General features: G+C 48.2%; 2 protein-coding genes and 1 pseudogene across 3 annotated transcripts in view; 2 read left to right on the top strand and 1 right to left on the bottom strand.

Moving 5' to 3' along the window:
• PMFBP1 (polyamine modulated factor 1 binding protein 1) overlaps positions 1–3,734 on the top strand; it is a 43,247-nt gene extending 39,513 nt beyond the window's left edge. The window contains exon 21 of the mRNA XM_036231419.1: positions 3,095–3,734. Coding sequence (XP_036087312.1) covers positions 3,095–3,117 — 23 coding nt within the window. The 3' untranslated portion in view covers positions 3,118–3,734. The remainder of the gene's footprint in view (positions 1–3,094) is intronic.
• Positions 3,735–3,837: 103 nt separating this feature from the next.
• Positions 3,838–21,931, bottom strand: DHX38 (DEAH-box helicase 38). 2 transcript variants are annotated; one of them, XM_036231418.1, is made up of 27 exons: positions 21,660–21,931; positions 19,316–19,655; positions 18,771–18,958; positions 17,995–18,096; positions 17,320–17,467; positions 17,063–17,181; positions 16,824–16,900; positions 16,220–16,375; positions 15,529–15,690; positions 15,229–15,336; positions 14,752–14,864; positions 12,922–13,059; positions 12,368–12,554; positions 12,036–12,221; positions 11,521–11,661; positions 11,077–11,187; positions 10,881–10,997; positions 10,595–10,702; positions 10,070–10,182; positions 9,090–9,298; positions 8,824–8,978; positions 8,204–8,359; positions 7,973–8,107; positions 7,651–7,776; positions 7,060–7,155; positions 5,599–5,720; positions 3,859–4,295 (listed from the first exon to the last, which is right to left on the bottom strand). In XM_036231418.1, the coding sequence occupies exons 2-27, from the start codon at positions 19,636–19,638 to the stop codon at positions 4,211–4,213; spliced, it is 3,681 nt and encodes a 1,226-aa protein (XP_036087311.1). In that variant the 5' UTR covers positions 19,639–19,655; positions 21,660–21,931; the 3' UTR covers positions 3,859–4,210. The 2 variants fall into 2 exon arrangements, with proteins under 2 accessions (XP_016002352.2, XP_036087311.1); XM_016146866.2 differs by lacking the exon at positions 21,660–21,931 and having other exon boundaries at positions 3,838–4,295; positions 19,316–19,673.
• On the top strand, positions 13,309–13,427 carry LOC118611738 (annotated as a pseudogene).
• Positions 21,932–22,053: the final 122 nt, after the last annotated feature.

Below are 22,053 nucleotides of genomic sequence, written 5' to 3'. Positions count from 1 at the left end.
TCCCCATACAGCCTGGGTCTGCAGCCATCTTTTCTGCCTCCTGTAGACTCCATGTTGCAACAGAGCTGCCTGGCCACAAAGCCAGTCCTTGAGGAATCACCTCATTAATTTCTCCTCAGATCCAGACTGTCATTGCCTACCTGCTTCCTCAGGTGCTTCATATTGCTAGAATCAACACCTTCCCCCGAGCATCATTTCCAAATACACATGTTTTTCAGAGGACAGTGAGTTCCCATCCCTCTTTCTTGAACTGGATCAGCTGTTATGGGAACATATCAAGGTCCCAGCCTATTTTGCAAAATACTAACTTTGTATTGAGTTTTGTCCACTTCCTGCAATGGAGTGAGCTTTGAAACCATACTACCATCTCCAGGCCCAAACTCTAAAATAAAGACATGAGCACAGAAGTCTCAGTGAGCTCTCAGCGTCCTGCAGACCTCTCTGTCCCCTCAAGCCCCCAGCAAGGTGTTCACCCCCATTTTCTCTGCATTCTAATTGACATAGGTCTCTTGCACATTTATAGGAAGTTATAATTCCCAAAGCAGGCTTCCAAATTAGTTTTTAAACCAACAAGAGATAATAAGCTCTTTTTTTTTTTATCCTTTCCATCTCGGTCTGAAATTTAAGAAGGAAAAAAAAATTAAAAACCTTAAAAAGGAAAGAAATCCTGAGACCCAAAAGAGAGGAAGAGAAATAAGTGATGCATTTTCCAAATGGGGGAGGGAGAGAGGGCCGTCGGCTGTCTCCCTGGCCACCATATCCCATTCCTCCTTTTAACAATTTTATTTTTCTCCCCAGCCAACTCGATACAAGTAAAATTATATTATAACAAACTCCAAGGACAGCTAAACTATGTTATTGTGGTCGGATTTTGTTTAACTGAGTACATGTCTAGAATTTCTATGTCTGTCTGTAGGAAATTGAGAGAAATCACTATTAAGGTAAAGCAAGAGAAAGAACTGAAAGAGCTTGCATTTCTGGATAGGGGGAAAGGAAAAATAAAGAAACCCACTGGTTGGTAAGATTCTTAAATATTCTTTCCCCCTCCCCAATCAAATGAAAGCCAAGAAAAGTCACTGCTAGCAGTGAAACAGGATGCCCCTGCCAGATGCGGGAAGGACAAATCCTAGAAGTGCAGAGTGAGGTGGGCACATTGGTAGTTTCTATTGTGATGAGTGTTGTCTGTTTGTGTTCTTTTGACTCTGTTCCCCCATTTGGTTTAGAGTAAAGATATATTTTCTAGAGAAAATAAAGACCGAAGTCTCTGTCTGGTACTAATGAAATGGCTTCCTAGTTCTAGCCTGTGGCCCATTTATTTAAACAAAAGTTCAGTGTCAATAAAATCCCCGGCCCAGTCTACTAAGAAAGCATGTTGTCTCTGTAATTTATAAAAATGTTTCATATATGTTAGTGAAGTGACAATATCTGGATACTTTAAATGTTGTACATTTTTTCAAACTTGTCTTTCACTTCCTGTGGGGTGATTACACCAGAGCCACGCAGGTAACAAGTTATGGGGAGCAAAGGGGCAGCAGAGCCAGAAAAACATCAATGTCACCCAACCAACCAGCCTTCAAGCAGGAGGAGGCCTGATAAAGAGAAATGCAGTTTCTCTAAAACAGGAGAAAGGGCAGGGAAGCTGGGTGGTACCTCCCTATAATTCTTCAAGAAATAACCAAAGAAGTTAGTTCCTAAAAAGTAGTTTGAACAGCTGATATTAAAAAAAGAAATGGTCTCTGTATGATACTATAATGATGGACACATGTCATTATACATTTGTCCAAACCCATAGGATGTGCAATACCAGAACCGACTCCTAATGTAAAGTATGACCTTTGCGGGGTGGGGGAGTTGGGTAATGATGTGTGGGTTCATCTGTGGTAACAAATACACCGCTCTGGCAGGGGATGTTGATAATGGGCGAGGCATGCATGTGCAGCGGCGCCTGGGAAGTCTCTGCGCCTCCTGCTCAATTTTGCTGTTCACCTAACACTGCTTTAAAAAGAATAATTAATAATAATGATGATGATGATGATGATGGAAAAAAGAAAAACAATTACAAAGCTAGGGGTTAGCCAAGGTGATTATAAGGAAAATAAGTGCTTCAGCCACCCAGTGGGAGGACGTCACTCAGATTCTGATACCTGGAGCCGGTAGAACCCTGTGTGACAGATCCTCTTCTACCCGCCTGGAGTGTAGTTCTTCTCCCCCTCAGCCCGCGTCCTTGCCAAAGGGAAGAGGGCGCTCCCTGGAACCCCAGGGTGCCACAGACACACTTGCCTTTTGAGCCTCCTCGACAAAGCCCAGCTGAGGAGGAAGCTGCCTATGGTAGACGGGGCCTGGCAAGGAAGCTCTGGGGTCCCCGGAATGAGTCCCCTGTCTCAACCTGAGACCCTCCGCAGCTGACATTTCCCATGCGTCTAAAGCACCCTGCTACCATCGGCTAGGCATTAAAGGACAGATGCATGTCGCTGAGTGCAGGGCAGGGGACTCTGGCAAAGACCTCCAGTTCAACGGCCTCACTCTTCCCTCATACCAAGAAGTCCAAAAGCCAGTCTCAGGAATCCATTTCAGCGCTATTGTCACAGAAGTTTTTATTTTATTTTATTTTATTTTGTACCTCTAGAAAAAGAGTCAGTTATCATCTGAGGAAAAGACAGTAAGAATCAGAGTATTAAAGCTGGAAGGAAATTTAAAGTGGATCTGAATGGAAAGGATCCATAATTACTAAAAAAAAAAAAAAAAAAAAAAAAAAATTGGAGACACGAGTGCAGACTCTTAGGCAGAAGCCCCCAAAACAAAACAAAAACAGATTCAGGTAGAGTTGCTGGGGGGCGAGTCCCCCTATCTTGTGGCACCCATGTGTGCGAAGCGCCCCTTGCCGGGTATTCTTGCTTTTAAACTAGAAGGTTGGATTGGATCCAGGGTTTCGATAACCTCTCTGTCCTCATTTTTCTGATCTAAAGGATCTAAAGGTAAGTTTGTGACCAAACTCACAGCCTGTTAGTAATAAAACCAATCTTTTCCCTGTTCTGTTGCATCCTGAGCCCAAGTCTGTGAATAGATCACTAACCCAGCTTATTTCTCTCCACAGAGCAGGTAGATACCTTCTCCTAGCCTTCAACCTGGGGCCACGACAGAAGCCCTCCTAGGCAAGCAGCCAGAACCCCTCTCTTCACTCCAGAGCCGTGAAAAGTCCGTTTCCACCTGCATGCCCAATAAAGGTGGTTAGAGGTAAAAAGAATGGAAGTAGAGGTGTAGCTGGTGCTGGCTGGCAAAGCCTGGCTTCCAAACTCATCCATAAGATTGAATTAAATTTTAACTTACATCGAGTTATAACAGATGGAAATTGAAATCCCAGGAACAGAGTGAGGAAGGGAGTGGCACTAAGTCAGCGGTGTAAGCAGGTGCCAAGGGGCTCACAGAGCACACTGCCACTATCCAAGTGCTTCAGAGCCCCGGGCCTGTCGGTGGCTCAGCCCCAACACAGATCCTTGTAACCAGCACACCTGGCAGAAGCCCAGCCCTAGGGAATCACAAAATAAGGACCACTGGTGACACAAAGGGCCAAATGCCCAAAGTCACCTCAGCAGACCTAAGAGGCTGCTTAACAAAAGACTAGTAATTCCAGCATAAGATCATCTTTTACGTGACAATCAATAAGCAACTATTTTACACTATTTTCCATCAATACACAGCCCTTACACATGCAAAGAATAGAAACTCTGCCATTCTGAGCAACAGAGCAGCCAACCCGCCCCTGGGAAATGGCAGAGAGCACACAGCTGTTCACCTCCCTCCCTTCCCGGAAAAAAGGAACAGTCAGAAATGCAATAATATTTTACAAATAATAAATTTATTTCCAAATCCTGAATTATAACCAAATTACAATTCCCTCTAGGTCTATTTTGCTACTTTACACAAGAATTTTAAAAAAGCATAGTCATGGTCAAGTCATTTCTACACCAAGCATCCTGGGGACAGTTAGTTTGGGTCTGGCCACCTCTCGCAGCTTCTCTGCTGCTCTGTAGCCCGCACCTGCACCTAGGAACCCCTCCTTCCTCCATGGCAGAGCCTGGCCTCAGCAGGAGCTTCCCCCAGGGGCCACGATGCACACAGACAAAGACAGATGACAGGGTTTTGTCAGCAGGCCCGGGGTGCTCCAGCCACCCAATCCTTGGCGCCCATCCACTGCGGGGACAGCCTCTGCTCACAGCCCAAAGCGAGCTGGCGTGCGGCGAGGGGTCATGGGCTCCCCTTGCTCTTTCCGACCTGGAGTATAGATCTTTGTAGACCTGGAGAAACGGAAAGGGGGGTCAGGAACCGCACCACGCTCACTCCAGCCAGGACCGGGAGCTAGGGGCCTTGCTCTTCCTAACTGGTGTGTGAGCAGGCTCTGGGGCTGAAGGCTCTTCTCCCCCAGCACACTTCCGCTCCCCAACTTCCCCATTTGCAACTGGAAGCAGAATAAAACATGACTTAGTTCTGATACCCACTAAGGCATATTGTAAAATAGATTACTTAACAACTCCTTTCATGTCCCCTAGGTGAGCGGTAGGGGGTAGCCTTCCATCCACCTCACTAGGCTGCCACTCCAGCTGTCACAGACTCTGGCTGGCCCTTCTCCCCAGTTCCTGGGTGGTAATCTCTAAACCCTTGGGCTTTCCTAGGAGATTGGAGTGTCTCTGTGATTAATGTGGGGGGGGGGGGAAGGGGCGGTCTATGAATGGAGCCGGGGTTTGAGGGATGACTCAGGACTTGGGGCTGCCCAGTCAGAAAAACAAGCCATGTGATTAGAGGGCTGTGCTTTGAGCCCAGCCTCCGTGGAGGGAAGCAAAGCTAGAGACTGAGTCAACATGTGAATGCTGATGCAATCTACGTGATGCATATGAAACCCCTGGTAAAACTCTGGGCACCAAAGCTCACCTGAGCTTCCCTGTTGGCAGTACTGTGTGTACTATGTGTACTGTCACACATCAGTGTGCCAGAGGTTAAAGAGGCCCCAAGGACAACGGAAGCTTTGCACTCAGGATCCTCCCGGACCCCATGCTATGCATCTCTCCCTTTGGCTGGTTCCGATTTGTATCCTTTCACTATAATAAAACTATAATCAGAAGTACAGCACTTTCCTGAATTCTGTGAGTTGTTCTAGCAAATTATCAAACCTGAGGGAGGCCATAGGGATCCCTAAATCTGTAACAAGATGGTCAGAAGTGAGGGGTGACCCTGGGTACCGCCCGACTTACACCTGGTGTCTGAAGTGAGGACTGTGCCCTTCACCTGCGAAGGCTGACCTAACCCCGGACACCATTAAACGCAAAGTCCCAGATGCTCCTGCTACTCCAGCCTACCTCGGGCCCCCAATACAACAGGAAAAACAGGAGTTACAGATTGATCACCACCCCCTGACGTGTGTCCAGAACTCCTCCATTGTCTCCACGTGTGACTACTGTCAACTTCTGTCACCAGCTCACCTCCACATACTCAACTTCTCTTAAATCATGGTGCTGCATCAGGGCTGGCCAGTCCATCAGGCTGGTCCCTGGAGCTGCCCGGGGTGGGCTCCATGCCAGCCAGAGGCCCAAGGCCAACGCTCACCTGACACTGCCAAGGGGACTGCGCTTCTCCTGCTCCTGCCGCCGGGCACGCAGCTGCTCCTCGGCCAGTGCCATCTCCTCCTCCATGGCGGAGGCTTCCTCTTTGGCCCGTCGGCGGTTCTCCTAGAAAAGGGAGACACAGGTCCTAGAGGCCACTGAGGACCAGCACGCGAGAAGGCCTTGTCTGCACCCACCTCCCCGCCGCAAGCCAGGTGCTGTGTAGACCACGCCAGCTCCCAGAGGCAGGGCCATGTGGCTCGCTGCCCCAGCACCAAGGCCAGAGCCTGCTTTCTCACGGATTTAGGACAGACATTGGAGGATTCGGTCCTGAGCCTGTCGTGCCTCAGCACTCCCCTCACTTCAGTAAATACTTACATTTTCTTATCAAATTCACGACTATGCCAGGAAGTACAGAAAAGAGGAAAGACGTCACATCTGGCTGAGGTGAGGGCAAACAAAGTCCCACAACATTCTGCAATACTAAATAATGGATCTAGGCAGTGGCCATCAAGAGACACTAAGACCGTGAGAAGATGGAGTAGGAGGTAGAGAATTTATAATGGAGGGAACCACTGCGCATATTCGGCATCATCAAAAATGGGACCACAAGATTTTATGTGCTCCTGACAGAATCTGAAAGGAAGTTCACAGCACCATATGCATTTGTGCACCCAGCACAAACAGCTGCACCTGAATCTAATCATCAAGGCTTTAGGTTAATTACTTGTTCACAGAAAGTACAGGGGATCGAGGTACTTGTTAAACAACACCTTGAGGAAGCAATCCGCCCAATACAGAACATGGAACAGTTTACGAGATAAATGACCTGGTTTCTCTAATCACTGTCATAAAAAGCGTGAGGCAAAGCCTGTGTTAGAATAAAAGACTTAATATACATGACAAATTTCAATGTTTGGATCCTAATTCAAGCATATCAATTAGAGTTATCTTTTGAGATAAAAGGAGAAGTCTAAACAAAGACTGGAGATTTAGATGACATTAAAGATTAATACTGTTGAGTAATAATGGCATAAGTCCTTTTGGAGATGCACACTCAAGTCTTTATGGGGATAATGTCTGAGATATGCTTTAAAATATTCTTGAGAAAAAAATGGATGTATTTGGAGGGGAATAAAAATAAGTGAAAACAAAACTGGCAGAATATTTATAATTATGGAGGCTAGATGATGAATTCATGGTGGCTTGTTACAGTTTTTCCAACTTTTATGAATATTTGTTTTGGACTTTTCAAAAAATATATTTTTAAAAAAGGCTTGGCAGACCAAGCAACTGCAGTGGACAGAGGGAAACCAGACAGACCAGCCCTGGCTAGATCACAGTCATTATGTTTGAAAGAGAGGTAAAGAAATGGGGGTCAGAGGATGACGGTCTTCAACACCAGGCTGAGGAGCAAATGGATGCCACAGGCAGAAAAACCCCATGGGAGGCGTACGACCTTTACCTGCCGAGACTTTCCTGCCTGTTTCACGCTGTAGAACATGGGGCCGAGCTCTGCCAGCCACTCTCCGTCCACAGCGGTCACACACTGCATGTACTCCTGCAAGCAGAAAGGACACGAAAAAGGTGCTCACAGAAGGGCCGACCCTTCAGCGGCCACTCCAGAGTGGTTCCACAACTAGGAGCTGTGTGGGAAGAACCTACCCTCCAGCCCCGTGAGGCTGAAAAAAGCAGGGGGAAGTATCAGACACTCAAACTTTAATCCCTTCTCTCAACCAAATTCCTTCATGCTTAAGAAAACATTCCCTAGAATCCAAGAGAAAATGCCCGGCCACTGAGAAAACCCGTCTTATGACTCCCGAAGAGGTTGCTTCTCCCAGGCAGCAAATCAGAAACAATTCTGCTGGCATAGCCGAGACCATATACTTTAAAGGCAAATTCCGTGTACGTTTCCCCAAATGCCCAACTGAAAGCCATCCTCAACTCCCCTCAAAGCGAGGTATGTGGTCTCAAGCCCCCCACGCTCAAAGCTTATCCCAAAAGGCAGTGAAGGGGCAGTGGGCCTATGTCATGCAAGCTGTCTCAGAAGACTCACCTTGGTGGTCATGACCAACTCATGATACACTATGTAGTCTGGGGTGTAGCCCATTCCGAAGAGGGAGCTGGTGGGGTGCAAATGGCAGGGCATCCCTGTCCGGATGTTCACATACTCCCCAATACCCTAAGGAAGAGATGCAACAGGCGGCCACATCAGGAAAACACTGCCCATCTGGGCAGCTGCCCTGTCTCTTCACACTGTCTTGACACATGCTTGCGGGGGGAAGCCTAGATCTGTAGAACTGCACAGTAAGAAAGAAGGAACTTTGCTCTTGTTTAAATACCAGGCCAGGAAGGGGCTACAGCTCCCACAGGCTTACCTTGAGCTTGGCTGCCTGATGGAAGTAGGCAGCACAGATACACTTTCTGACGATGTCCCAGTCAGTGCCACATGAGGCCAGGCTCATCCGCTGCTGCACCATGATGTCCTTGAGCTGAGCCCGCACCTCCCGGACCTGGAGCAGGACACAGGTGAGCAAGGGTGGAGCCCTCCTTCACCTGCCTTCTACCCCTCATCCCAACATCCTGCTTATCCGGCCGACTGCCCCCACCTTCCGCATGGCCTTGGCATGGATGAAATGATCATTACACCAGATGGTAGAGTAATTATTGTTCTTCCACTGCAGGTAAACATTCAGGTAGGTCAAATGATCACTCTCAGGGACAGCAAACTTCTCCCGGATTTGATCACTCTCTTCCTCTCGGCCCTGGGAAGGAAAAAGTGACCTCTCAGCTCAGAGGAGTCCAGCCCGACTGAGAAGAGTCTGGAAGTTCACACACACACACACACACACACACACACACACACACACACACAACTGCAAACACATCAATACAGTGCCCTAACAATATAAGAAAGATAAAGTAGTTTATAACAGAATAGTTATTCTAAAACGTGAAGATTCAGGTACCACCATACTAGAAGATAAAAAGTGCAAATTTCCGAAACGTTCCCCCGAAGCACTGATCTAGCCTAACCCATCCTTCCTCCTGACATCCTAATCTGCTTAACAGAAAATAGCAAACTCATTTTATTGAAAGTGTGATTCCTATCTCTCCATTCCACTTTAATAACACAGAGAGAAATTACCGCCCTCTGTAATCCTCCCTCAAGCCCATGAGTCCCCCTAAGGCTTTGGGGAAGAAGGAGAGCCAGACGCCATCTCCCCACCTTGGGCCTGTAGAAGATGGCCGGGACCGACAGCATGGAGACAATGAGCAGGATCTCGGAGCTGCAGCCCATGTCACAGGACACAATAAGCATCTTGGACAGTGCTGGGTCCAGCGGAAACTCCACCATCAGCCGCCCAGTCGAGGTCAGTCCACCTAGGAGAAGGGAGCACATCCCAGTGCTCACCACACACGGTGCAATGCACAGGAAGAGAACCTGGGCACCAGAGCCCACGAGGCCCTGCCCGGCTCCCGGGGCCCCAGCACCTGTATTGTCCAAGGCTCCGAGGATCCAGAGCTGATACATGGAGTTGAGCATGTTGTCCTCCGGGGGTGGGTCCATGAAGTGGAACTGCAGGAGGTCCTGCACCCCCAGGGACTTGAGCAGCAGCACCACGTTGGCCAGGTTGGTCCTCTGGATCTCGGGCACCGTGGTGGTCAGGAGCTCATTCTTATAGGCGCTCTGTGTGTAGAGCCTGCAGGGGAAGACCAGGTCCTGCTGCACCTACCACCACATGACCCAGCTGAGCCTCTCAAACCCGCCCAGCTGCCTGCATGGGGATCGCTTCGGCAGAACAGCAACACTCCCTCAGCTCCTCGCTGCACGTGCGCCCCAGACCAGCCACAACAGGCGAAAATCACAGGTAGGACGGAGTTCCTCATTTATTCTCCCCACCTCTCCCTTTCTCTTTGAATCACAAATTTCCACCTATTCAAAACTCAGTCCTGCCAGCTCACCGTTCTGCCAGAGGCTCCAACATTATTTCACTTCTAGAACCAATGAGCCTGCGACTACAATACATGGCTGAGTTTTACTTTCTTTAAGTTTTTCAGTATTTTATGAATTTCTTTAGTGAATAGATTATTTTTAAAAGTCAGAACAAAAAAAGAGAATTAGAGAAATAAGAAAGAACCAATGACGTAATTTGTTCAGATTCATCCTCTAAGGGAAGACATAGCACAATTGATTGGTCTTCTACAGCAAGCACATTCACCGTAGGGCTATCTAAAGGCAGAGGCCACTCAGCTCTCAGAGATGCCTGGAAGGGCAGCTACTTCCACTCGACAGCATATTATTATGAGAGGACCACCAAGTGGCAGGCCCACTATCGGTCCCCGGCCTCGGAGATCAGCTCGAAGACCAGCATCCCTCTGCTGGATCACAGTCCAATCTCGCCCGCTGAGCCCAGACCCCACTCGGCAATCCCAGCGCCGCCCCGGAAAGCAGGCTGGCACAGGGCTCCTACCTGAAACACTGACCTGGGCCCGTCCTGCCGGCTCGCCCCGACCTCTGGTTGGCATTGGCCTGGCTGATGGGGTAGATCTGCAGAGCATCCATGCCAATCCTGGGGTTGAAGACCTAGGAGGGGGCAGCAAAGGGCTGATTAAGGACAGAGTAGGGAGAAAAGGAAAAGGGAGACAGCCTTGAGACAAAGACGAACCATGGGTGCTACACACTGCTAAGCAAAGTATCTTAGCAATACAGGCAGCCACCCTTTTGGAGCCAGAAACATCAAGAAATTTCCCCATAAACACCAGCTGTGATCTCTGTTGAATTATTTAAATTTTCTACTTCATCAAGTTATCACAAAGATCAGATAAATCAAGCACATGGCAAATTCAGCACTCAATAAACATTAGCCTCTTAAATACCACCACTCCCACGCACATCCCTTATTGGACGGCCAAGGCCCAGGGCCTGCTTCCCGCCCCCAGAGCTGAGTCAGCTTTGGGAGAGCACCCAGGGCCCTGGGGCCTGTGTCTTCTCTCACCTTTAATTTGCAATAACCAGAGTCGATAACAAACATGATGCCGTCAACAGTCAGAGATGTCTCAGCAATGTTGGTGGCAACGATGCACTTCCGAACACCATCTGGAGCCTACAGCCGGAAAGGACGTGCAGGGAGGGAAGGCTGTAGGCCCCCAGGTAGCAAAGACCACCCCACCAGGGGGAAAAGCACTCCCCAACTCTGCCAGAAAAGTAACATCTGCTCTCTTGCCTTCCTTTGGGAGAACCAATAAAGACCCAAAGGTGGGGACCCTTTCTAGCTGTCATACCTTCTGGAAGATTTTGGCCTGGAGGTCAGAAGGCAGCTGGGAGTAGATGGGCAGCACAGCCAAGGCAGGCGCATTCTCTAGTTCTTCCAGATGTTCCACAATCTGGTCTGAGGTCACCTGAGGACACAGTAACAGTGACACACTGGGACCCCACTCTCACACACCCGTTCATCACAGTCATGACCAAGGCACGCACCTCTATGTCCTCCTGGCCAGGCATGAAGATGAGAATGTCCCCGGGGGCCCCCGACAGGTGCACCTGCAAGGACTGCTTCACTGCGGCCTCCACATAATCCTCCTGTGGGGTCTGAAACACCAGCCAGGGCCACCATCAGAGGGAAGTGTCAAGGGAAATGCAGCCTAGGCACCGCTCTGGGAACCGGTGGCCCAGTCACTGGTCTCGCCAAAGCCAGCAGACTTTCAGGCCCGTCACAACCGTAGAGGGGCCCAACTGCCTTCCCTGGTCCCGTACTTCCACTCCAAAGAAATAAAACAAAATATTCCCAGAGCCCTGGAGCTGCAGGCTGCCCCATCTGCCCCATGATACCACAAAACCTTTCCCTACTCAGCACCCTTCCCTGAACCCAACTGGCTTCTGATCAAAGCTCAGGATCAGTTCAAAAAATGGAGGCCTCCGTACCTTGCTGAAGAGGATGTCAACAGGGAAGGTGCGACCAGGGATATGGAAGATGGGAACATTCCCAAAAAAGGCAGCAAATTTATCTGCATCCATAGTGGCTGATGTGACGATGAGCTTCAGGTCAGAGCGCCGAGCCACCACCTAAGAGAAGAGGTCAGTCAGAGGCTTCCCGTAGTTTTGGGATCCTTGACTTCTGTCCTTCAGCTTCATCATTATTCCCGAATGAAACAGAAGCCAAAGCTGACGAACTGGCACAAAAATGCATAACAATTCTGACTGAACTCGTAGAACCACAGCCAAGAGAACCATGAGTCACTGAGCTGAGCAAAAACAGAGTAAACCACAATACCAGGTGGAAACCTGGCAACCCAGAGGCCTCAGAGGACACTCTGGCCTGAGGCCCCCTCAGCTTCCCCAGGCTAGACCCCAACCCGCCTAGAGTGCCCTATCACTCACTATGGCAGTGCGCTAGTCAAAGCCCCACGGACAGAGAGCCCGGACCCCATAGGCCTCACCTCCCGGAGCAGCCCAAAGAGCACGTCAGTGTTGAGGGAGCGCTCGTGCGCCTCATCCATGATGATGGCACTGTAGTGATCCAGGTCCGCTTCCCGGAGGGATTCTCGGAGCAGGATCCCATCGGTCATGTATTTGATCAAGGTGTTTTCTGAAGTGCAGTCTTCGAAGCGGATGGCATAACCCACCTGGAGGTCAGAGAGATGGCTCAGGAGCTCCAGCACCAGCTCACCACCAGCCCGCCCCATGCTGGGTTCCGGCCTTAGCAGACCACCTCAAATGAACAGAAGCTACCAGGTGATAACTACACAGCTCAGCCCCCACGCCCACTCACCTCCTCCCCAAGGCTTCCCCCCATCTCTTCGCTGACTCTCTTGGCCACTGACATGGCTGCCACACGCCGAGGCTGGGTGCACCCAATCATCCCGTAGTCCGTATAACCATCTTCATGCAAGTACTGGGTCAGCTGAGTGGTCTTACCACTGCCCGTCTCCCCAACCACGATCACGATGCTGTTATCTCTACAAGGGAGAGAAGGCAAAGGGTGAATCAGCTGGAGTGGAAAACCGCCTCCGAGAAGATGCTGCCCCCTCCTATCCCCATGTCTGGCTATCCAAGGAGCATGTCTGCTTAGAGAGGATTTCCTGGGAAAATGGCCTGCTACTGGGACACCACCTGAAAAATCTGATGGTGAGGTTTAAATAAGTGAACTACAAAAAAACCATGCCACAGAGTAGCCCTAGGGTACCCAGGTCAGAAAAAAATATATTCTTTCCCTTCCCCATTTGATGCAATGCCCAAAAGAAAAAGAGCTATTGAGTAAATACAAAGGGGTCACCCAAACACCCCATTCAATACTGGAATTCCCAGGCCCTGGGGCAGAATTACCTGATAATAGTGAGTAGTTCTTGCTGCACCGCAAAGATGGGCAGATACTGCCTCTGCTCCAGGATTGACTTCTTTTTTGCAAATTCACTGCTGGCTTCACTCTTTTTCTTCATGTGATCTGCAAACTTCTGCTCTGTCCTGAGAAGACACAACAGCCTAAGCACCCGGCACGATTCCCCACATCTTTCCTGATTGGGTTACTGTCCTTCTTCCTATACTCAAAAATGAGAACCACTTCAACAATAAGCAATAAGCCTTCAAGACACTAGAGCAGCTAGGTGATCTGAGGTGCTTCTTGTCTCTTCCAGCCTAAGGGAGCAGAACTGCTCTCTGAGAATCCATCATCCATAACACACCAAACACTCCTGTCAAAAAGAGCTCAATATAGTCTATGGCCATGCTACCTTAAATGGGCCCGATCTCGTCTGATGTCGGAAGCTAAGCTGGGTCGGGCATGGTTAGTACTTGGATGGGAGACCACCTAGGAAGACCAGGTGCTGTAGGCAATTAAAAAAAGGGGGGGAGCTAAATATGGCTCAGAGGAGTTACAGATTAGCAAAGGGGCAAATCCTCTGCCCTAAAAAGAGTTCAGACGGAAGAGGAGCTGAAATCACCAAGTCATTTCATCATCTTATACAGATGACCCTCGAGCACTTTCAGCACAACTCTTAAAAGTGCTAAGAGGAGGGGTCATGGCTGCAGTCACGACCCAGGTCAGTCTTCCTCCCTCCTCTTGACATGATGGTATGGTCTGCAAGGCTTCATTTTCAACGAGCTGTGAGAACAGTCCGAATTAATACTTACCTACAATTTCTGCTGAAAGCACTCAAATATCTGTCACAGGTACACAGTCCAAGACTCAAAAGCAGTATTTGGTTTTCCCAAGACTCCATGACAAGAAGATAGCAGGCCAGTGCTACATCAGTTACATCAGTCCACACAGTCTTCCTGCCACTTCCTCCCGCCTGGTCCCGTCAGACCTACCCCATGCTGTCGAGCTTCCTATTTCTAATTTCCCGATCACTCCCAGTCAGCTAACAATTAACAGCTAAGGCATCATGTTAACTAGAGACTAATGAGGACTGATCAATAGTACCGACTTCTCATTTGAGACACTTCTCACAGGGGCACAGAGAAGTTTTAACTCAGAAGACAGTTCAACAGAACTTCAGGGTGTTCAAAGAATGAGATTCACACGGGACAGGTGAGTCCAGCCATCTATCCAGTGTGGGAATCCCAGTAAGCGGTTACCTATATCAGCTTAAATATGAACAGGGAAGTCACCACCTGCTGAGACAACCCTTTCTACTTTCAAATGTCTGTAAAAATACTTCTTGCTTATGTTGAACTGAAATCTAAGGTGACAAGAGCCATCTTTCCACAATGAATACCTGAAACGCACTTTAGCAGAATGGCTAAGGGTGAGCTCTGATGCTAGACTGTCTGGGCCTGATCTTCGCTGTACCATTTACTAGCTGGGTGACCTCACGCAAGTTACTCAACCTCCCTGGGCCCCATTCTCCTCACAGGAAATGGGAATAACAGCACCTATCCCATGGGACTGTGGTGAGAAGTCAGTGATCGAGTTATCTGTGCGTTTAATGCTACCTGACACAAAGGAAGCTCCTACAGTAGTAGCAATGATGGCAGTAGGAATAGCTAGAAAAAGCTGAAGCTGGAAGGAGATTCAGAGGAAGGGACCAGAAGAGACTAGAAGACTCAAAGTGACATCATTTTCCTGTTCATGAGCCATGAACTCTATCAGTTCTGCTGTGAGTGCCCTTGAGGGCCTGTCTTTGGAGACGGCCCACTGCTGGCCAGGGCTCTCACCTGTAGTCCACTCTACCATCTTCTGTCAGAGCTTTATCTGGCTCTTCCTCTTTTTTGACACCCATTATATCTCCCAGTTTGGTTCCAGCCAGTTCCCAGTGTTTGTGTTGAGCCTGAAAAAGACATAAAAGGTATATCTGCTCCATCCTGTGACATGACTATGTTCAATGGAAAATAAATCCCATCTGACAACAGGCTTCATCTAGCAGCAGGTGGTAAATTCCCAGAAGGCAGCAGTGGCACCAAGCGTGCACTCCAGTCCTCGACCTCAGGCCCCCGAAGTACCAGACCCTGTGGTTGTCCTCGCCAGGCCCTGGTGGAGGAGCGCGGTGCCCTCCGCCAAGGGCCGGTTCTTGCTCTGATTGTCCTCTAAGTTCTAACAAGAAACCTACCTAAAACATCTAAAATAATACAAAAAGAAGAAAAAAGAAAAGAATATGCAGAGACTCTCCAGCCCCAGATGACAAGAAACCAAACCTTCTTGCGTTCCTTTTGCTCCCTGTGCTTCCGCACTGTTTGACTGCCTTTTCGAGCAATAATGGCCAGGTCAGAAGTGGCGTCCTTGACTGGAATCACAGGCTCTGGCTGCAGGAGGTTGAGGGACAGAAAAATTCCCCATTATTGCTGATCATTAATCTCAACAAGAAGGTCCATTTCACAACAGCCCTAGTAAAGGAAAGGGATAGCTACCCTATCGTGATGGGGCCTTTTTTCCCCCTTTCCTGTCTTTTTCTTTCCATTTCCACTTTCTTCTCACAGGCCACAGAAGAACCTCACCTGCTTGGTAAAGACAATGCGCCCATCCAGAAAGGGAGGCACCAAGTTATGCACCATCAGGTGCACCTTGGCCGCACTATCCTCTTCAAAGTCCTCATCCACCTCTAGCCGATGGACCACGCCACTGGTAAGCATGCGGTTAGTCTCCCAGCGCTCATTATCCTATAAGGACACAATGGGAGGCCATACTCAGAATGCAACTGACAGGTCGTCCTGAAAGGTCACCAGGCAAGTCCATGCATCAAATCCTGACAGAAGGACCATGGGGGCTGTCACAGGCCTCTCCTGCAGCTCCTTGCAAGAGTCACTAATCCCAAATCACCTGCAGTACTTTTTCAAAGAAGCAGAACTTAACATCTCAGTCAGAACCTCTATATGGACACACAAATGGTAACTGTCTCCACCTCACTCAGAGACATAAAGAACACAGACCACAGAGCCAAGTCCCACCCTATCAGTTTCTATCAACAGCACCCCTGAAGGAAGTGCTGCAAAAGAGAGAAGTTATGAGTTGGGTTTATTTTAAGCTACTAATAAAAAGTTCGACCCCTCCTGTACCAGAGTTATAGCTAAATTTGGTACTTCAGCAATAGGGAAACAAACTGAGCTGTCATCACATGCACAACCTGCTGCTTCTCCCACATGCTCCGAACTCCAGCTGAATCAGCTCCAACTATGTAGGCAGTCTCACCTCATTGATCTGTCTCCGCTGAGCCGAAATACGCTTCTGCTTCTGTTTATGCAGATGCTGCTCCCGCCTCCTCACGTAGTCCTCAGAGGAGTAGGCCAGGGGATTATGGAACTCGTCATACCCCTCATCCATCATGTACCAATCCCGGTCAGCTTGCTGAAGCGCAAGAGACAAAGCAATGAACAAAGGACAGATCAAGTTTATGTGCAAGACGTGGCCAGAAGAGAGAACACATTTGGTAAGGAGTAACTGGTATAGTAGAATAGCACTTGTGAGAGGGTGCTAAAGGCACTTTAAATGGTAGCCCATCATGACAGCACTTCTTAGTTTGACCACATGGGGGCACCAACACATAACTAGAAAACAGGTCTGGCCTGCACTGGGTAGGAGGTTTTACCTGCGAGCCTGTGCCTCTAGAAAAATTCCCGGGCTTCGGGACTGAACCAGGCTCGGCTTCCCTGAGACTGCCCAGTGCTAACTACCCTGATCAAAGTCCAACCCCACTGGAGTGTCACTCGTGGCGCTTGGTCTCTGACACCTCTTGTCACCCACTCGCCTATAGATGGCCACCTCTCTTAGTCCCTCGAAGATGTAAAGTTTTTACCCTCTGGTCATCCTCCCATTGCTGCCGCTCCTCTTCCGTGTCAAATGAAATTCCTTCTTCGCCATCTTCGCGTCTGCCTGAAGGATATGTAGCAGCAAGTCAGTCCATACAACCCCAGCTCATCCCCAGTGGCGACCGATAAGACCTGCAAAGCTATACAGCTCCAGAAGGACAGCTTTGCTCAACCTCACTAGATGAGTGACCCTGCTTTCCTACCTCTCACTCTCACCCTACCTTACCTCGGCCCCTCGACAGGCGTGGGGTAGACCCCAGGTGTCTTCTGTCATCGGCCCACTCATTGTATTTATAGGATGGAGTTGGCAGAGGCGTGTCATCTGAGTATCTGCTCCTTACAGACCTGGGAAACAGTATAACCAGCATCACCAAATAGTCACTAAGCTGCCATCTGTTCTACTGGCCCCGATCTCTTTGCCCTTATCACATCCACCCATGCCACCCACCGAGAAAAACTGGGCTGCGCTGCCCAGAACATCACCTATCCCGATCTCGACTGGATGGCCGATGACTCCGCTCAGAATCCCGATAGGAAGGCGTTGGGGAGGGCGACTCCCATTGCGAGCGCCTTGAGGAGCCATAGCCACTGTCCTCTTCCTCCCAGGTAGACCTTGAAGGGGTGGCTGCATCTGGGGCCGCAAAAGACACATCCACAGGTGACATCTAATTTAACCAGAACTATTAGCCAAAAGTCAATTCTCCAAATTTATTTTACTACTTATAAACTTTGAACCTATTTGAATGGATAAGATGGTTCTGACAGTTTTTAAAGATACCTAAATTCCAATCCTCAGTTTTTATCTGTTTATAACACTTCAAGGAATACCCAGTTTATCTCTGTAAACACACCCCTCTAAAATGTAAAGAATTCTTTTTAATAAATTCTGCTTCTGCTCCCCAGCTCCCTATTTTTTCCTGCCATTTAGAAAAGTGACCATTCAGTAAACCAGCCTATCACCTTACAGGAGCATATCCATCTTGACAGTGAGGTCCAGGGCCTTCCCACCTGACTCAGGACCAAGTATTCCAAAAAGTTCATGGGAGAATTAGGAATTCTGACTCTGCCCACAGCAAACCACTGAGGACAGGAGTCACTTGCCCCAGTCTTTATACACCTGAGCCCTCACACACCAGCACCAGCAACAGCTCCGTCTACCTTTAGGCCGATGCCGCGGGCTCTCCGGTTCACCCCTTCTGCTGCGCTCTGAGGCTCCATCTCGCTCCGACCTGCTGCTATGCCTGCTTCTATCCCGCTCATCTGTCAAAAGTCACACGCAGAGCTTAGAAAACACGTGTCCTGTCCCAACTTCCACCCATCTTCACCCTAGAGAAACGACAGGCCTCCCCACACACTCACTCACAGGTGCAACCTGCACTGCTCTAATGCGATCCATGGACTCCTGACACTCATATATCCCCATTCTTTCAAGGGGGAAAAATAGTTACTGGCTAGAAAGTTTCAAACTCACAGTAACAGTTATTTTCCTGCAAGAATTCAAAAAAGAATAGTTACAAGTCCATAGTGAATAGCTACTTAATAGCTGCAAGTCTATAAGCTATAAAAGTTAAATGACACTGAGCAAAGCCAGCGCTGGATTTTATGTCTAGCCTTGCTCCACAGCTGTCCTTTCCCTATCATCAATACTACTGTAGATGCTGGTTTCTTAGACACATTCCCCATTATCACCTTTATTTCCCAGTTTCATAATAAAATGAGGACCACACACTCAAGCAGAGCAGCTATGTTGCAAGCAACAGCCCTTAAGGTAGGTGTCTGCTATTCCCAATCCCAAGGGTCAAAAACAATCAGGATGACATTATACAAACAGGGCTCCCCCATTTAACAGGCATTATAAAAACTACAACAAGAAAGCAGCTGGCATGTTAATTCAAATGCTTAAAGGACTATAGGAACTATGTCGGGCAGTTTACCTCTGTCTCTCCTGCGGTCACTGTCCCGATCCCGTGACCTCTCCTTCTTCCGATCCTTTTCTTCTTTGGATGATGCATAGACACCATGTTCCCGCCGCTCCCGCTCTCTCTGCCGATTACGTTCCCAAAACTCTTCACTCACACCACCAGGATGGGATGGAGTCTCTACCCGAGCAGATCGATAATGTCTGAAACAAGCAGGGCTCCTGGTAAACGGCCCCTCCATAGGAGGAAAACCCTGCCCCAAAACCTCTGGCCGTGCCAAACAAGCGACCTGTCCCTTTCCACTTTATCCCTTGGTACTGCAGGCTTACGTACAGCAACAACCTCAAGCATTTCTATTCTCCATCAACTACTCTTTAGTCTCCTTTAACTGTTCCCCACAAATCTGAATACAGATTCTTACCTACCCTCAATATTACAAAATCATAATAAAATCATAAAGCTCTACATGTCTAACAAGAAAACTGAGAGACAAACATGGGACATTATTTTCTAGCCTCCATTTTCACCTCTTTTGAGTCAAAGCATCCTAAAGCCTTTACCTGTCTTTTCGGCTACTTCGGCCAGCCTGGTCACTGCTCTCCTCCTCAGCATCCCTCTGGTCCTCCTTGCTCTCTTCCCAGTCCTTGTAGGAAGAGATTCTGGACTTCTTCTTGTCCTCCCCATCGTCCTTCTCCTCTCGCTCCCTCCGTTTCAGGGAAGCCAACAAGTCCAGTCCCAGCAGTGAAGGGCGGGGAGCAGGAGCCTTGAAGACATGCTGCTCACTGGCCGCACTTTTGGTCTTGCAAATAAGACCACCAACCTGAGAGTCTAGGTCAGTGCCTTCCAATCTATGGATCGAGGTATCCTCACTGGTATCCTCCATGACAGGCTCTGGGATTTCTCCAAAAGGAAGACAAACCATTCAGCATCAGACATAAGAGGGGCGAAGACTTGGCTCTGCTATAGCCCAAGATAACTGTAGTTATAGGTACATTTAGGAGGTTAACCTCCCCCTTAGCACCATGATTTCTTTAGTACTTCTTGCTAAGACCTTTCCATCAAGTCACTGACAATCTCAAAAGATCCTCCTACTCCCACCCCAACATACATCAGAAATAGACACAGACACACACACGCGTCCACCCCAAACACCAGGACCAAGAAAGTATCATCCTCAGGACTCACTATGACACATTTACTAGAGCATGATGGCATCGACCATACAGAGAAAACACCATTAGATTTGAAGTCAGAAACCTGACTTCCAGGTTCCTGACATTTTCTACCTGTATAATTGTAAGCAAATAACTCAATGTTTGGTTGGGCATAATTATGTATCTATAAAATGGAAATACTTTCTGCTTTATCTAATCCATGATGTTACTGTCAGAATCAAACAAGAAAGTGTATGTGAAAGCTCTCTGAAACCACAGTTATATAAATGTAACTGTTACATTCTATTACTTGCTGTGTTCCTATATACTGATTGAGTCCCACACTATTTTTATTCCCTACCTTTAAACTACAGATACAGCAGACATGTTGGGGTTTAATGCTACCATCCATGTGATCCTTACTTCAGTGGTTTTTTTTAGATCAGCTGTGTTTTGTAGGAAAAAAAATTGTCTCACAACAGTCGAAATCTGTTTAATAACAATCCATGTTCACCAAAAACATTGATGAGAAGCTCTAGTTTAGAAAAGTAGAAGCTCTAGTTTCTGAAAAGTATTTAGATGACTATAAGATTTCCTGGCACTACTTGTAACAAATTCCTCTTTATCTCCTATTACACACCATCTACTTATAAACATATGCTGATTCTGAGTGCTTGGACAATTCCCCTCATTCCAACAAGTTAATGAAGCAAATGAACTGTCAAAGGGTGTCGTACCACCAGAATCCAGAATGATTTGCCAGCTTGAATTAACATGCACAGCTCTATAGAGGAATATTGTCAAACAGACTGGACACATAATATGGACACAGAAACAAGACCTGCATTTTGAAAAATGTCATCAGGTAGAAGAGAGAAGAGAAAGCTGCATATTGGTGACATCTATACACATGCCAAAATCTAAACAGAAAGGTAGAAATATACAGGCTCAACTCAGAAGTTGTCTGAACTAAAAAATACACCCTTAGAATGCCTTTCTATGCAGAAGAGAGAACTTTGTCTCGTTGATGCTATACTCAGTGCCTAGCAAAATGAACGTTTGATGAATAAATGGATGAATGAATTTAAACTGATTAAAGGAAAACAGGAAATGAAACATTTCTAGAGACAACAAAGGAAGATTCCAGCAGTGCAGGACAAGGAGTCTAACAGCTAGATTTAGCTAGCTGCTGAGAACAAATTAGGAGTTAAGGGACTGGATTCTGGGGGACTAATGGCAAAAAAGCTATATAGGGTGCCAGAAGGAGACTGGATTTACTCATTCAACAATTACTGAGTACCTTCTGTAAGCCAATCGCTGTTCTGGGCAATAGGGATAGAGAAGAGAACAAAAGAGACAAAAATCCTACCCTCTTCGAGTTAATTCCAAGTAGAGGAGGTCAGCTGGTAGAGATCCCATTGTGACAAAAAAAGAGGAAGACACAAGAAGTCCTACTGGGCTCGGCGACGGTCTGAGAGTGGGCTAATGCGGAAACTAAGGAAGGGTGTCCATGGGCAGCATCCCTGGACCTCAGGGAGGCCGCGCTAGGCAGCAGTGTATAACCAGAAAAATGAGAAAAGACGGGCCAGGCCGGACCTGCGCAGCATCCCTAGATTGAGTAAGGTAAGTTGAGTGACAGGAACGAGAGTTTCCAAACCCAGGCCCGAACCTGAACGACAGACCGATATCCGCCACCTGGAGCCGCCATGTTTGGCGAAGGGCAGGTCAGGAAGGAAGAAGGGACACTCACCTCACCAAGCCCGATTCTCGGGCCCTTCTGTCCCGGATTCTGGGGCGCCGGCGCCGCCACCCCTCACTCAGATAGCTTTAGAGAGCAAAAACTCACACCTTGAAAGCGGCCATTATTGTCCCATAATACTTTGTGGGGCCCCTTCTATCCGCCCAAAGAGACCATAGAGTGCAACCCGGAAAATGCGGGTTCCTGGCTCCGACTATGGGATATAACGCGACCTGGTCCTTAAGGCTAGAGTGCCCTCCTCTGGGACTCTGATCAGAGACATTTCGGAGTCTCGTCGCGACCAATCACATTTGGTCTAAGAGACGAGGTCCCACCTCTAGTCTGAGAGGGTGGGAGGGAAAAGTCGGTCATGTTTAATAAGGGCGGAAGTGACTCTAAGGCTTCC

This window comes from Rousettus aegyptiacus, unplaced genomic scaffold, assembly GCF_014176215.1.
Source record: "Rousettus aegyptiacus isolate mRouAeg1 unplaced genomic scaffold, mRouAeg1.p scaffold_m13_p_14, whole genome shotgun sequence".
Classification (NCBI taxonomy): domain Eukaryota; kingdom Metazoa; phylum Chordata; class Mammalia; order Chiroptera; family Pteropodidae; genus Rousettus; species Rousettus aegyptiacus.
The sequence above is the reverse complement of the archived record's forward strand: the minus strand, read 5'-3'. Positions and strand labels throughout refer to the sequence as shown.